Genomic DNA, 17,452 nt, shown 5'->3' on the forward strand with positions numbered 1-17,452 from the left:
CCTGGGGATTTTTAAAAGGAAGTTAGATGAGCACCTTGCCGGGGTCATCTGACCCTGGTGCTCTTTCCTGCCAAGGCAGGGGGTCGGACTAGATGATCTACCTAGGTCCCTTCCGACTCTAGCTACTATGAAACTATGAAACTATAAGAATTGCTGAACTAAAGCATTTGCTAATTTTTTTCTTTTCCTAAGCAAATCAGTAGCAATGTCAAAGAATAGAGCACAGGTAGCCTCCAAGTTTCTTGACTTCAATTATTCACATTTTTTACATGCCCTTTGAACCAAACAGGTAATTGGGGTTTTTGCTGCAAACACACCATTTTTGTTTACAGGCTGAGCACACAATCTTCCTTTGGACTTGTATGGTATCAGGAAATAAATGCTTGTTCCCCACTCTTCGCCCAAATACCCCGCCTGCTGAGTTTTGTTTTAAATGGCTTTTACAAACTTCCAAGTTTTGCCCTCTGGCCTAAGAAGGAGTGGAAGCCTACCTGCCCTGTCCATCTGAAACAAGTTCTCCAGGTGTCCATGGGACTTGACTGTAGAGGGGAAAGCTTCAAGCCGCCTCTGAATGTTCACAGTAGCTGTTTTGACAAGATCAGCGGCAGAACCCTGAACAGTTGTATTCACAGCTTGCCGCTCTGCCTGAGGATCACAAAGATACCAGCTGTCAGTACACAACTTCTAGGCCCCACACTAACAAACCCAGTGTCACCTACACACAGCCATCCGTGTCTCTAGCTAAGCCTCATGCATCTGCCATGGGGAAAAGAAGTCAAGGCATGCTCCACAAACACAGGCTGCCTCTACACACTTGAGAAGAATTTCTATAAGCTTAAAACAGTCAACCCCCTCTGGGCCCCCTTTAGATCCCAGGGGAAGCACACCCAGGCCAAGGGTCAGTGAGGATCTAGTCAGGGAACTTCTGGAGGGACTGGATGTATTCAAGTCAGCTGGTCCGGACGATCTCCACCCCAGAGTGCTGAGTGAACTAGCTGAGGTCATTGCAGGACCCCTGGCCCAGCTTTACGAGCACTCGTGGTGCTCTGGTGTGGTGCCAGAGGACTGGAAGAGGGCCAACGTGGTTCCCATCTTCAAAAAGGGGAGGAAGGAGGACCTGGGGAACTATAGGCCAGTTAGTCTTACCTCGATCCTGGGTAAACTTTTTGAGAGAATTATCCTGGCACACATCCACAAGGGACCAGCAGGAGAGATTATGCTTAGGGGCAACCAACACGGGTTCATTAGAGGCAGGTCCTGTCAGACCAACCTGGTGGCCTTCTACGACCAGGTCACCAAATCCTTAGATGCAGGGGGAGCAGTGGACATAGTCTTCCTGGACTTCCGGAAGGCTTTCAACACTGTCTCTCACCCCGTTCTCATTAAGAAACTGGGGAACTGCGGTGTCGACACCCACGCAGTCAATTGGGTCGCCAACTGACTGGAGGGCCACACCCAGAGAGTGGTGGTGGATGGGTCATTTTCATCCTGGAGGGATGTGGACAGCGGGATCCCCCAGGGCTCAGTCCTCAGGCCCACACTGTTCAACATCTTCATCAGTGACTTGGACGAGGGGCTAAAAAGCACCCTGTTCAAATCTGCTGACGACACTAAGATGTGGGGGGATGTGGGCATGCTAGAAGGAAGGAATAGGCTGCAATCGGACCTAGAGAGGTTACAGGGGTGGGCGGATGAGAATAGGATGGGATTCAACACCAACAAGTGCAAAGTGATTCACTGGGGGAGGAACAACCAGCACCATACCTACAGGTTGGGGAACTCCCTTCTTGTCAGTACCAAGGCAGAAAAGGATCCTGGAGTCATCATTGAATCCAAGATGAATATGGGCCGGCAGTGTGGGGGGGCAGTCAGGAAGGCCAACCACACCTTGTCATGCATCCACAGATGCATCTCGAGCAGGTCCAAGGAGGTGATCCTCCCCCTCTATGCGGCACTGGTCAGGCCGCAGCTGGAGTACTGCAGCCAGTTCTGGGTGCCGCACTTCAAGAGGCATGTGGACAACACAGAGAGGGTCCAGAGGAGGGCCACTCGCATGATCAGGGCAGCAGGGCAGGCCCTATGAGGAGAGGCTACAGGACCTGAACCTGTTCAGCCTCCACAAGAGAAGGCTGAGGGGGGATCTTGTGGCCTGTTACAAACTAGTCAGAGGGGACCAGCAGGCACTGGGGAAGTCCCTGTTACCCCAAGCACTGCCAGGAGTGACCAGCAATAACTGTCACAAGCTGGTGGAGGGTAAATTCAGGCTAGACATCAGGAGACACTACTTCAATGTCAGGGCGGCTAGGATCTGGAACCAACTTCCAAGAGAAGTGGTGCTGGCTCCTACCCTGGGGGTCTTTAAGAGGAGGCTGGATGAACACCTGGCCAGGGGTCCTTTGACCCTAGTACTCTTTACTGCCATGGCAGGGGGTTGGACTCGATGATCTGCTCAGGTCCCTTCTGAGCCTAGAAATTATGATACTATAAAATTTACTAGTATTGAGGCTGATCGAGGTTACCAGCCACCAGCCATTAGAAAGAAGCACTCTAATAATAGTCCCAAGATTTCATCCAGTGAAAGACAATCACAGAACAAACCAGATACATTATGGGGAATTTGTGCCTACTTCCAAAACTATCACATACTACCAGAAGCAGATGCTGGACTTTTCAGACTGGCATTTGATCTGTTGTGGAAAATCCTGCCAGAGATGACATTATAAACTGCAAAAACCAAACTTGCAACAATGCAGGGGCATTTTTCATAGTTTCACAGTTTCATGCAAGAGAGCTCTGTCTACTGCTTTTCTCAGACAAGAAAGCTCTCTTCAGAGGTTGTTTTTGATCCTGTCATAACTGAAATATATGAAGGAAAATTTAGGGAAAGCTGAAACTAAAGATCAATTTTTAATAGGTTTTAAATATAATTTTAACCTAAGTAAAGACTGGACAGAAACTGTTTCAAACTCACATCAGAGAACAATATAGATTTAGGTAACTTTAGCCCAAATTGTCTTTTTTTTCTAACAAGAAGAAAATACAACATCAATTTTGAAAGTGTCCTGCTTCTCTTCACATTTAAGATGAAATTTACCCCTTCCTCCATTCCTAATGCCACAAGTTCAGACTGAGCATCATACTGCAAAGTATAATGCTTTCTCAGTGAGATGATGGCTCTCCTACAGTCAATTCATTATTAGGGAAATAGAGAAACAGTGACAGGTGTGTCTAAAAGTCACCTTGAAAAAATATCTTCAATACAGAAATCTCAGATTTAGTAAAAGTTCTGTCTACTCATCTGAGTTTTCCCTAAACATGGTCCTATTTTTCTTTCAAATTAGTGAAAACCTGGGTTTTAAACTGTCCTCTTTCAAACAAATGCTGATGATACGTAATTCATGAAAACTGTTGGGTAGGATTTGCTTTTCCCACAGAGTTAAATATATCACTACATTTTTTTAAATTACATGCTTTTATATTGATATATGACTCATTCCAATTCCAAGATAGGAATTATGAAAGGAGGTGAGAACAATGATAATTACTGTGTACCTCCTCACAGCAGATGTACCCCATACAGGGCATAAGAAAAAGCTTTAATACTGAGAGTACCTGGGGAATACTGTGCTAAGTGGAATACTGAAATTCATAGCCAGCTGGCTATGTGCATGATAAAGCCACAGTAATGACAGGATGAAAAAAAAGTAAAGCATTCAAAAAATAGGCTGATAAAGCTTTTTGGGGTGCAGAAACCTGTGCATGTCCCTGTATTTGAAAAGCGTCAGGCAAAAATTGAGGCACTCCCACAATACAAATAATCAGCAGCCTTGGAGCAGATCGTCCCTAGCTCAACCTCAGAACAACAGTTAACATATCTAAAAACACGTCCATTTGTCTTTGCCATGTTACAGAAAAACAGAGGGTTCATGGCTAACTAGTCTCCACACTTGTCACAGTTAGAATGAGGAAATAACTATTCCAGCCAAGTATTGGAGTGATGCTGTAGATACCACCCACAAAGATCCTTTCAGCAAAGTGAAAATTTTCACTGTTCAAAAAGAATGGCCCTCAACATACATGAGCTTTGCTGTACGGGTTGGGGTCTCTGATAGCCGGCAGGTATCTGCGCCTCCCTAGAATGGTCTTCACAAAACCATCCCTGCTACAGTTGTTCACCGTCTCCCGCAGGAACTTCTGAATTCCTGTGAAAAGAAACGAAAGACAAGATGACCCACCATTCCATGCCGCCCTGTCTTGCTCTCATGCTCTGCACACTACACAGCAGGTACTCTGCCATCCATGTTTCCATCCAAGGCAGGGACACTAGTTTGAAATCACAAATATCAGAAAGCTAACAACGTGGAGAAGTTGCAGTCTGTACATTTCCCAGGCCTCCTGTGAGAGAAGAGAGTGAGGAATCACTTTCTCAGGTTTATTTTCAGCTCTGCTGAATGAGTTTGTCAGCTGGAAAAAGAAGGCTTGGTTGACTGGACAGATATCATCCAAGAGGTAGGTAGGAAGCTAGTATTACACCAATACTGACTGTGGCCAGGGGAGGACCATTACACATTTATTATGTATATCAAGGGGTCAAGACCCAGAGCAGCACTGGAAAGAGGAATAAAATTGAAACAAAAGTGTTAGAGTCCATTTTAATATCCCAGACTGTCCTGCAACGAAAAAAGGAAACGTGACAGAGTGGTGAAAAAGAGGCCAAGTCAAGAACTATATGCATTGAGAGGACATCCTTTCACATCAAGTTCTGATGTGAAATGGACCTCCAGTTTTTAGACTTCTGAAAGATTTTTAAGTTTAAGTTTGCAAAAACTTGAAAATATATATATTTTTTAAAACCACCTTTTACAGTAAAAAAAAGTGTTCAAGATCATGATAGCATTAATCCATAAATTTTATATGTAATTTAGTATGCCAAATGTGTTATTGCAATGCTGTAGGAAGAAAAGTAGCAAGACACTATTCTCTTTGTATTATAGCCAGCTGGGGCCACATCCTAATGGATCTCCTGATGGGAGTCAATCCAGAAGCCATTAGAAGTGACCTTAAGAACAGATTCAGTGAGGGAAGCTCTATATCTTCACTTCATTATTTTTCAGGTCAAATCTAAGCTCTACTGCCAAAGCTAGCTATGAGTCATCCCACTCGACCTCTGCTCATTTCCTGATTGCAACTCTGTTTAGGCAGTTTTTCAAAGGGAAAGTTAAGCTGCTCCTTAAAAGTATGATGTCTTAATACAAAGTGTGTGGGAGCCGTTAAATAAGAGTGGCAGGGCTACCAGCCCTTTTAAGATGCAATGAAAGGTTGAGGGAGAGCAGAAAAGATTGTTCAACAATGGCTGTTTTTAAAAACAACAAGTCCTCCTGTGTAAAATCATTATGCATCTTTTACAGCTATATATCTGAATAAGAAACAGTAATTTTTCTACGTCGGGAACTTAAAAATGAATTGTGCTGACTAACGAGTAGCCAAAGTAACACAATTATTAAAGCAATGCAGCATTTAACAATGGTTTGCAGAGAAACAAAGCAGTAACATATAAACACAAGCAAAAGCAGAAACTCCATTAGTATACGTACGTATAGGACTTTGAAAAGGTTCTCCCCTCCTCAACACACTAAAGGAGTTAGGAATCAAACCAATCCCATATTAGGGGAAGAAAAGTGGTGCTGCAAACACTTGAGCCCTTACCTTTGTATCTAGATTTGAAGGAGTCAATGTAGCTAGCAGCATCATTTTCCTCAACACCCATCTGCTCTCCTAAAGATTTAGCTCCTATTCCATAGATGATTCCATAGCAGATCTACCAGAGGAAAGACAGCAGAATCACAATCACATAGTGAATGATTCAAAGACAGCAAATAACAATGTTGTATTAGGACTTCAGGGCACTTACACATGTAATCCAGTGTGTCAGAGCAGACTTGATTAATCAAGTCTGCTAGAGTAAGTAAACTGATGCGTGCTGGCAGCCTCATGCACCATGTGTATCAATGGCACAGCACACATCACTGCTGAGAAAATGACAGTGGTGCACTTTTAAGTGCACTGACACCATTTTCTCAGTACTGATGCACACTGTGCCGCTGATACACGCACTCCCAATGCAGCGCTGGGCACTTTTAATTAGTGTGGCTCACTAATCAAAAGTGCCTGGTGCTGCATCAGGAACACATATAAAAATGCCCTCAATCTGGAGCTTGCTGCTCAAAAGGTAATGTAACTTCGCCCTTGTGGAACTATGAAATTTATCACATACTTTAAGGACGACACTTTGAAGCTGAATTTGAGGAAAATGAGATTTACTGTACAAACCAGGCTACTGGCCCACCCCTTCTAGGGTCTTGCATTTAAATATCTTATGCATTTGGGGGTGGAAAAAAGAAAAAAAAATCTTCCTTTCCTCATTCTCCCAGTAACTTCACAACAAGGGTCACTAAAGAAATCTTCCAGGATCGCCAGCTATTTAACTTAAGCTCATCAATAGAATTCCCATACCCCAGCAAGATACTTAAAAAGTATTCTTCCTAGAGAGAGACACAGGGCACTTTACAGCACTATTTACTTCCTGGATTAGGTAGATAACATACTGAGGTGCCAATTTTGTTATCTAGCAACCCAAAGCAATAGTTCTTGAGGAAACCAGCAGCCCTGGGATGATACCCTCCTTCCCTCCTCATTAAGTCGCTGCATCCTATAGAGATAAGAACTTTTCCCAAAGATCACCTGCTTCGCTTGCTGCCTGGTATCACCTCTAACAGCTTCAGGATCAATCATCTTCCATTCGGCCGCAATGCTCTTGAAGACATCAGCTCCACTGTTCAAGGCCTGAATGAGCCGACGGTCACCAGACAAATGAGCAAGGATCCTCAATTCAAGTTGGGAATAATCAGCAGCCAAGATTAAACCACCTGGAGCCAATCAACCAAGTTAATGCCAAACAATAACTTTTCATGTGTTACCATGCAGCAATTGTGACAGAGTCCCATACCTGAACCCCTACAAGACTTCATTCTCATCACTTTACCTTTGTCATCATTTTAACTCAAGTAAAAAAGGTACAAAAGGATGTAATGAATGACCAGACTGGAATTTCGCACTTATGCACACCGGGGGTAGATTACACAGGTGTCAATGGCTGCACAAAGTGAAAGGCAATGGAGAAACTTGGTTTTGCAGGATTAGCAGACTACACTTCTCCTCTGCTCTGAAAAGTTGCACACACAATGACGAAAGGAGATGGGGTCTGGAGTAGACAGGCTGATATCCAAATAGATAGATTGAAGCCAGCAGGTAAAGATAGTAAAGATACTTCAATGAACACCACTTACATTGCTCTATCAAGTGTAACTTTAAAATTATCTACATTTTCTAAATAGTATAAACCTAAAGCCCTGGAATGCTTTTCCTAATAATTCTATAGGCAAAATCCATAAGCTACTACACATTTGTTTTCCAGCTAGATGGCTCAAAAAGATGTGAGCATTAGCATTTACTTTGCTCCCCACCAGAATGAGCTTTCTGTTAGGTCTGCTACATTCTTAATGTAGCAAAAAGCTGGGACAGTGCAGTATCAAGACATTACCTGGGAAGGGAACAAAAGCATGCCTCATGCTCACAGAAAATGGCATCCCTCTTCCCTTTGGTCCCTCTTCAGCCATAGAGTTTGAGCCCTGAGGCAAGATACCATAATGCTTTCTACTTCTGTGGAGACAAAAGGATAGATGTGCTTAAGATTTCCAGTGTCTATTGCTGCTACGTCAACTGCATTTACATTATTTTAAAACTCTGATTCAATGTTTGCAAATAACAAAAAAAAAAAAACAACACCCCCCTCCACACCCCCCAAACAAACCAAGTCAAGAAACTTGACTGGCTTAAAGTAGTCAACTTCAAAATAGCTGAATGCAGAAATATGAACAAAAAAGATGATTCTTACTGAATACGTGTGGGCTTGAATTGTTAGGCCTCTTAATGTGATGCCTGTGAGTGTGCTATTAGATTCCTTTTAAAGTGTGGGTATATCCCTACCTGCTTACCACCAGGGTCATCTCATTTCACACGTTCATCATGAAAAGGGGATAAACACTACCTTTTCATTTCCAAAGTGCAGATGTAGGCTGTACCTCCTGCGCAGGCCTGCTCCATGTCCATTCCCTCCCCCGTACCCCTCCAAAGGACACACACCTAAAACCCTGCCAAGACCATCCTCCAGCATTTAGGATGAACATGGTAGCTGAATCCACAAAAGCTCCATGCATTCCTCTACTTTCTCCCAGCCCAGCCACAGCAGTTTCCAAGCTGTATCAAGGGTGCACATTGCTCAGACAAATTTTTTCCTGGGAAAAACCCCAAACACCTAAAATATTTTAACTGCAATGTGCACCTGCTCCAGTGTTTGTATTGAATAGAAAGTGAAAACCTGAGCTTCACAGCTCAGCCTTATGGAGAATGGTGTGCAAATGAGCTAGTCTAAATACCAAATATTCCCTCAAAAGTGCATGTTAAGGCTAATTTTGAGGCTGTATCCCTTTAAGTAAGTTAATCAAAATCAAGTTTTACCATTTAAAATCAGTAACAACACTGAAATACAGCAGTGATTGTTCCACAGTTTATGACATTAAACCCATATCATATACGCTTTCACATGCTTTCCAAATGGTTCAGATTAACACCAATTTAGGAAGCAGCAGGGTGTCCTCCAGAGCACTCATTTGAGTCTGGTCCCCCCCTCCCTGCTTGCTTTTCACCATGAGTGAGTGCTCAGCAATGATTTTAAGAGAAGCAAATGTGCAGCAAGCCCAAGAACACTGAGAATAAATGCACCTTGCACCTTATATTCACTTGCAAAAAGGTATGTTTTTAATTTTTCTTACCTCAGGGTAGTTAGGGCATGTAATCTGGCACATAGTAAAAACACTATAAAGAAAAGGGTGTTGAAGACCTGATTTTCTCTACTTTCCCTCATGAACAAAACTGATCTTACCAAGGTTACCCTGTAGTACAACTCATCCTGATAAAGTCCAGTCCCAGCTCAGTCCTTCACTGATCCTGCACGCACCTCCTACCCACTCTCCAACACATATCTTTATGCCCCCTGCCTCTTCTTTCAACTTAGGTTTTCTACATCTCTGAATTCCCCTGCAGAAAGTGTGTGGATGCTCCTTAATAATGAATTGTGGACCTGGATCTGACTCTAACATAACTGTACCATATGTGGAGACAGGCATTCTTCCCCTCCCCACTCAAAAGGATACAGCAGAGTAGGTAAAGTACCTTGCTACAGCTCTAAAGGCTTGAGTGTGAGCCCTCTCCAGATGTGCATGAAAGGTGATCCCAAGGCAACCCAGCTGTAAATGGGTACCTGGTGGTTCAGTCTAGGAAATCAAAAGGTTGTGAGATGTGATATTAGCCATATCACTCCTCGACATGGCATTAATGTAGAGGTTTCTAGGCTTAGGAAGACTTTTGATCTTTTTTTTTTTTGATTCCCCTCTGAGGGGCCTGTCTGGGCTGTAGAACTGATGGCAAGAAGGCAGCTCCTAATAGTTTACACATAAAGGCTACTATGTGCCAATGCCTTACCACCACTATCCAAATGTTCCCAAAATGTGGGAGCCAATAGGAGACTAACAGCAAGATTCCTACAGACCACTGTGAACCCTCAAACTGGAAATACTACGAAGCAGAAGCTCCCAACCCCCAGGCCCTGTCCCAGAAGGGCTGGCTGCCAGTCCACAGAAGGGTTAGCTGTCAGACAGGAAGTCCAGAAATAACCAACACACTGGTCTGATAAGGATGGCATATCATCTTTCAGGGGTCACAGACATGTATATCTTTCTGTTAAGTTATCTGTGACTGGTCACTTCTGGACTGCAGTTTGCAAGTCAGCGGTCACTTCCAGTCCGCCATTTGCCAGTCCGCAATCTAAAAAGGTTGGGAACCCCTGCTATAAAGGCATGTGGAAGCTAGTGCAATTCACAAACCAACTTACCATGGTTTCATGGTTTGGTAACCACTAGTTTATTCAGTCCTCTTGGCAGCCCTCAAACCAGTCCGAATATGTAAAGAATAACCCTGAGCCCTATATATACTAGGAAGGATCTGTCAGGATAGATAGAGCGGCACACTGTCCTAGGATAAAGACAGCTTAAATTGGCAAAAAAGTGCTTTTGCTGGTATATGCACACTGGTCTATACTGGAGCTCTTGTTAGCACAGAAACATGACAAAAACTCACATTCCTGGCCAACTTTACAGTACTAACAAAACTTTTAGCATGGGTCTGGTCTCAGAGAATGTGACCCTTAGAAGTGTGCACAGGCACTGGCTTTGGGTCTGCAAAAGCAGAAGCAGAAACAGAAACAGCAAGAAGCACATGTAGGAAATTAACAAATTTTTCTCTGCTGTGCTGAACTAAAATAGTGCAGAAGTGGCCCACTGTTCCCCTGCAGGCAAGCCAGAAGCCCGCAGCAACACTCAGGTGTTCTGCGACTCCATTCCCACCTGAGTCACCCAAGAGAAGCAGATGGTACTAGGCTGCCAGATGCATCTGCCACACCACGCAAACATAACACCATTAATGGATCTTAACCCCATTAGCACATAGCCAGCCAGCTCTGCAGGGTTCCTTTTTTCAGGGAGCTCTCATTCGGCACCCCACCCCTTTGTTTCCAAGTCAGAGACTCCAGCACTCAGCCTTCCAGAGTGAAAAAAATATCTTCCTTTGGGATTAGGAACATATTCCTTTTCCTGAGCATAGCAAGACAAAGCAGAGAGAAAAGATTCCACTCCACTTTCTACCAGGCTTAACGTTCTTACTTTTCCTTTGAGGATCTTTATTTGGGGCAGACACTGAACAGAGTGCATGATAAAGAGAGGTCACAGGAATAAAGTTTTAGGATGGGAAAAAAGTAGAGGTTTTCTATGGGGGTGCAGAGAAACATTATTTTCTCAAAAAATTCTCCAATTAAGTCACTGACTAAAAGCTATGCCATCTGGAATAAGCACCCTCTTGGTGTCGTGTCACTTTCAGGTAGAGCAGTCTCATTTACTCTGGTCTAATAAGGCTTAAAGCACCAGAGCAGGGGCCAAGAGCAAGGAAAATTATCGACAGAGCATAGGCAGGCAACAGTCAGAAGACAAAGACTAGGTCTGACCAGGATTTGGGAAACCCTGTCACTTGCAGGTCTGGTTCAAGGTGAAAACTGCAGCTCCAGAAGACAGGCTATGAAGAAGCATCTGGGCTGAGAAACTACTACTCTACTCCGATGGAATTTTTCTGTGCAGGGAACCCTGCACACAGCCAGATCCACTGTCAAAACTGTTGCTAAAAGCTTGGGCACGGTCAGTGTATTTTTGAACCCTGAGTCACACCTTCAAAATGAAATCCAATTTGTACTCTTGGAAAGCAAACAGGGCAGGACCTTGCCACTCCTTAGGTCTTTTCATGAGGGTCCAGAGCTCTGTGAAGAAATGATAATACGGAAAGACAGAAGAAATAAAAAGACATGTGAGCCAGCAAACTCCCACACTGCTCACTCCCGTCCCTAGAATTCTAGCTCTTCTATGAAGAGGGCCTCAGACATCAACCAGCTGCATCAGTAAAACCAAGACACAATATGGGAGACATTATTCCTCAACTGGAAAAACAGCACCTTGGACCCTGAATGCTCCAGAAGTGTGGCTTAATGGGAGAGGCCATGCTGGCATCTCTCATCCCGACAGAGCCATCTGAAAGAGGAGACTGAAACCAAAGGAAATACAGAGAAAAGTTAGGGGAAAGAATACAACAATAGACCACACAGGGCAAGATCAATATCTTCATCAATGACATGGAAGATGGGATGGAGCGCACCCTCAGCATTAAGTCTGCAAATGACACTAAGCTGGGGGGGGATAAGTAGACACACTGGAAAGCAGGGCTAGGATTCAGAGATACCTTGACAAATTGGAGGATTGGACCAAAAGAAAGCTCATGACGTTCAATAAGGACAAGTGCCAAGTCCTACACTTAGGCCAGGACAATTCCATGATAGCACAAGCTGGGGAATGGTGGGCTGCCCTTGTTGTGAACATGGCTAACAGCATACTGGTGTTAGAAATATTATTAAAAATGCATTATCAATAGCAGATTTAGAAAAAAAACACAGCTGCTAGCCCTCCTTGTCTCCTTAATGGGAGAGGGAAGGGCGGGGGTTGGAAATTGAAGGGAAAACCACCAAAGGCCCTTTGTACTAAGGTATCACTCTCTCTCTGTTCTGCAAATTTACTATCTCTTTGTTACACTAAATCACACTTTCTTTCATGACCCACACATTCTTAGGCTAAGATAAGAGCAATTGCCATTTTAGCCTTCAGGTTGAACCTTGAGTAACCTTGGATCCCATCTACGCACGCGTGATAACCTAATGCATATTAAGCCTATCCGCCCCGCATACTTAAGTAGTTAATTATAATGCACATGGGACGTATGAAGCGACATGTTTACATATATGTTTGTATGAACCGGAAATGAGTTGTAAAAGTTCCTCCTTCTGCACACGTGGTCAGGAGAGAGGGGATAAAAGCCTGCTAATGATTGTGCCCGGGGGCAGAATGATTGATCTTTTGTCTCTCTCTCTGACCCTATTTGCAAATATATACCTTTTGTGTTGCTAATAAAGTGTGTCTGTAGCTGAACGGTTTTTTTTCCGCCTCCCGAGAAACGAACCACGATTTTTAATTCAATACTGGGCTGCATTAATAGGAGCATTGCCAGTAGATCAAGGGAAGTGATCCTTCCCCTCTCTTTGGCACTGGTGAGGCCACATCTGGAGTACTGTGTCCAGTTTTGCCCCCCCCCCCCAAAGGGATGTAGACAAATTGAAGACAGTCCAGCAAAGGGCCATAAAAAGGGCTTGGGGACTGGGGAATGTGACTTACAACAGGGGTTGTCAACCAGGGGGACGTGTACCCCTGGGGGTACTTTGAAATGTCCCTGGGAGTACACAGAGGCGGTCGGAAATGGAGCGCTGCCACTCTGTGCTGCTGCCTCTCAGGAGCACTAGACCGGGGTGGGCAAAATAAGGACCCCAGGCCAGATCTGGCCTGCCACCTGAGTGTATCTGGCCCACCAGAGGGCAGCCACAAAGATCTGGTCCACAGAGAGCTGGTGGTTCCAGCTGTTGTGTCATGCCAGGCATTTCCCAGCTATGCCCACAGCTTAAACGAGCTCCCACCCAATGTGCCAGAAGCAGCCTTGGACAAGTATCAGCATCAGCTGTGGATATGTGGATGCTCCGGGTGGGGATGGGGCATTTGCCCAAGTCTGGAGCTGACACTGCTGCATCAGCACAGCCATGCCAGTTCCCACTGGGAACTTGCCAGCAGTGGCCACAGCCGATGTCCCTGCCTGCCCAGCACTGCTTCCAGTGCATGAGCTGGTAGAAGCTGTGGACAGGGCTGGGACATTGCAGATTAGGGCATGCTGTAGCTGCAGGGACAGTTCGGACAGAGAGAGAGACTGGGGCAGCTGCAGGCAGAGCCGTCCCTAGGAGTGTGTGGCAGGACATATCAGCCTGTGCAGGGTTGGGGGGGTGGAAAGCAGCCAAAGTGCAGAGCCAGGGAGCAGGGTGAGCAGCTGGAGTGCGGTGCATGGCAGCTGCAGCAGGGCCTATATGGCACTGTCCACAGAGCCCCGCAAAGCACAGGGCCCAGGGCAGTCACCCTGATTCGCCCCACCCTAGGGATGGCCCTGGCTGCAGGGATGGTTAGGGCAGGGAGGGGAGGCAAGGGGTGGGGGGAGGGGAAGAGAGAGAGAAAGGGATTGGGGCTAGGGCTCTACTCCAAGCTTAGAAATTCATCCACCTCCTTTGGGAAACCGTGAACAGGTATAGAGTCCTTCCGGTCATCTCTAAAGCAGACAGTATTAGGAGTTGGTAACAATTACATACACTCATCTGTGCCTGCTCTTTTAGTATCTTTTCCACCTTGTGGCCCTTACTGAGATTTCCTCAGAAATCATATTTGCAAATGCAATTCCTAGCATTTGAGCTTTTCAGACCTAATGCTGCACACAGAAGTTTCTCATCAGCTCCTCAGAGTGATGTGGTTTAATGCTGAGTGCTACTATGCTAATTACTTCCTAAATCAGCATATAGTGCTCAGCATTAGACCACATCACTCTGTTTTTATTGTTAGTTTAGCTACAGTATGTATACTCAGCATCATACAAAGCATGCAAGAGAATAAAAAAACCCATAAGTTACAGATGCAAAGGGTTCTCTTGCTAAAGGTAGTGTCAAGATGCATTTATGAGGTTGAAATTATGGTACACTATTTTCTTCTATTTTACTGGGGGCACATACCTAACTGGCAAGTAGACCTGTGCAAAGCAGCTAGTATTCACTTCAGATTCAGATGATTCAGGGGACAGTGATTTGATCTGGTAATTCGAATCACTGTCCAGAATTGATTCAGTTGAATCTGATTCAGCTGCTGCCGAATCTCCAAATCACCCAGACCCAACCCCTACAGCCTGACCATGGCTGCCCTGCCCTCCCCATTTCCCAGCTCTTTGGAAAAAAAAAGCTACAACTCACCAGGTGCTGCTGGGTGGGGGGCAATCCCCACTGCACCCTACTGCCCCACACTGCATGGGGGGCTCTGCCGAGATTGTGCTAGTATGTGATTTCTGTGAAGTTCACAGAATCGATTCGGACCTTTTAACTGGTCCCCCAGTTCAATTCGGACTTGGAGATTTAGCCACCGAATTGGGCTGAATCTCCTCCAAATCAAATCACCATGTGAAGCATTGCACAGCCCTACTACCAAGCTTTATTCAGAGTAGGCGGAACCATAACCCTGAAAGATAACATTAACGACGGATTAGCTGCTGGTCTGCAGGAGGGCTGGCTGTTGGACCGGACGTGACCGTAGATCGGCAAACCGTAGACTGGCAAACTGCAGACTCAGAGACTCATACTACGGACTGGCAGCCACAACTTTTTTCATACTCAGTATAAGAGTATGCAAAAGAGTTGGCTACCTGCCTGCAGCATGCCTGTCATTGCTGGTCCACAGTTTGCCAGTCCACGGCTTGCTGGTCCGCAGTTTGTCAGTCCTCAGCATAAAAAAGGTTGTGAATCCCTGAATTATGAGAACTAGTATGAGGGTAGGGAGACATAAAACACAAGAAGAAAAAAAAATACTAAATTTGAATCTCTAGTCTATGTGTAAGTCTACAATATGGCTGTCTTGGCCCGATAAACTATTATTTCTTTGTAATTTTATTAAGCTTTTTTTTAATTAAAGAGAACTTGATTTATAATAGCTGTTCAGCAGCCTAATTGCCTTTGCAAAGGGAGCTTTATAATAAAAATTATTAATAATAATATAGCACTGAGAATTCATTCACCAGGATAGGTGTTCCAAGAAGTGGTGCTGTACCCAAGTATATCTAATCTTATTCTGTTCTCCCCAGAGGCAACATTGAATTAAACTAAACCCAGAAATTAAGAAAATCTCTAAACCCTGCTCAATCATACTACGCCTCAGTTCACCCAGCCATACAAATCAGGGAAGCAATGCTAACCAACCCTGGAGTGGGGCTATGAGGACACAGAAATTCCCAAAGGTTAAGTGCTACTTAAGTGCTAAGTGCTATTAGTGTTACTGGGTATTTCACATGCCACCAATTATCAGATATTTCTCCTCCAAACAGAGAAATACAGAGCAACAAGTCACGGAACAGACACTTATAGGAGTCTATATCTATCTCTGTGAAGGACAAAAAGAAGAAAACTGATAGTGTGATCATATTAATAGAAGTAGAACAAGACAAAACTCTGCTAGATATTTCCCTACCTGGCTCCAGGAAGAGCCAAGCCATTTCTTCGTGCTTGGGAAGGCGGGCTCTCTTCAACCAGGGTTGGCATTTCAATCTCAAAATCTTTTGGAATATTCTGAATATTTGGCTCTGTGAAGCTTATACGACCTAAATGAAACACAAGAAAAAAATAAAATGAAGACCCAATAGAGGATAACCCGTAGTAGTAGAACACGTGTCAATGTGCAGCTTGAGCACACTTGCACGTAAACTTCCCACCCCAAATATTTTGTGTACAGCAAAGAATTTTGGCAATGCAAGTGGCTCATTCATTGATGCTCTGTGAACTAGCAGCATGGTAGGAGAAGCAAGGATACACTGAAAAATATCACTCGTCAAGCAACTTAAAAACCCGTCTAACATGCCTGAAACAAATCTCAAATGGGAATGCTCTCCAGAGCCCAAGTACATTTTGGAGCTGTGCTGCTTTTGTAAACTCCTACCAAAATCAATAAGAAAATGAATATGCAATGCACACAGAACCATTTGATGTCTTTCCCATTGAAAATGACATGGTTTGTGTAATTCATCTGCTTGAAAAATTATGCCTGTCAAATGTAAGGGAAGAAAGCCAAACAAGGAAAGCATGCTCTTTGCAAGGATCAGTCTCACAGATAACTTAACAGAAAGATATACATGTCTGTGATCCCTGAAAGATGATATGCCATCCTTATCAGACTTGTTTTATTTCAATGCCATAGCATATGCTACGTGTAACTTAAGACATTGATCAAAGAGCTATAAACTCTTTATTTTATAATGCATTAAACACACACCAATTTTAATATGGTTATATCATCATCCTATGAGTATTTCAACACAGATATGTAGTTAAGGCAACAACAGCACTGACTTACTGTCCACAGAATGACTACTTATGAATGGGTTTCTCAGAACTAGTTCTCCATCTGCATTTAACATGGATGCAGGCAGTTCAGATGACAAGCTACCCAGAATCTAACAAACTCCAGTTTAAATAAAGTTTCACCATCTAAATTCAACCCAATGGAAAGGAAGGGAATGAACAGTCACTGAAGTGTAGATCAGATTTGTCACTCTGGGTGGTAGAAGAGGATGGCTCGTCTCATCAGGTACCCAAATGATTCTGGACATCTAAGCAAAAGAGGTTGTCAAGAGAACCTGTTTTCATCTACAGACAGCTAGAAATAAACTACTTTTATGCCACTACAGCAATAAATGCACATGCCACCTCAGGATTGGTTTCCTGTGATATGCTTTGCATGGCACTACATCTGGACACCATCAAAAGCTACAGTCAGTGAGAACATAAACAGCCAGCCTAACTAATATCAGGGATCTCAGAAATACAGTCCCACTTACGGATCACCTCCCAAAAAGCTTCTGCAAGCAATGCAGGGCATCAGTTTTGACATTTAAAAACCTAGAATTATTTGGGTAATTGCCTCTCTCCTCCTGTGATGTCATGGAGGCTGTTAACAAGCATTTTCATAGAAGAGCCTTGATTTGAATTTCCAGACATGCTGCAAAGCTGGGGCGGGGGGCGGGGAGGACTCATCAGACAGCATAAGCTAGAGGCACTTTGTACTAA

General features: G+C 44.2%; 1 protein-coding gene across 6 annotated transcripts in view; it reads right to left on the reverse strand.

The window, feature by feature from the left end:
* POLQ (DNA polymerase theta) overlaps window positions 1-17,452 on the reverse strand; it is a 97,239-nt gene that overhangs the window by 16,090 nt on the left and 63,697 nt on the right. For 5 of the 6 annotated variants that reach the window (XM_090057279.1, XM_090057270.1, XM_090057260.1 and 2 more), the window contains 6 exons: window positions 15,861-15,990; window positions 7,601-7,719; window positions 6,742-6,926; window positions 5,707-5,818; window positions 4,078-4,202; window positions 492-645 (listed from right to left, as the gene is read on the reverse strand). In XM_090057279.1, the coding sequence (XP_089913405.1) occupies window positions 492-645; window positions 4,078-4,202; window positions 5,707-5,818; window positions 6,742-6,926; window positions 7,601-7,719; window positions 15,861-15,990 (825 nt within the window). Of the gene's footprint in view, window positions 1-491; window positions 646-4,077; window positions 4,203-5,706; window positions 5,819-6,741; window positions 6,927-7,600; window positions 7,720-9,291; window positions 9,393-15,860; window positions 15,991-17,452 lie in introns of those variants that run through there. The other variant, XM_090057297.1, reaches the window with a different exon arrangement.

This window comes from Crocodylus siamensis, chromosome 1 (assembly GCF_052110815.1).
Source record: "Crocodylus siamensis isolate JL-2025a chromosome 1, ASM5211081v1, whole genome shotgun sequence".
Classification (NCBI taxonomy): Eukaryota; Metazoa; Chordata; order Crocodylia; family Crocodylidae; genus Crocodylus; species Crocodylus siamensis.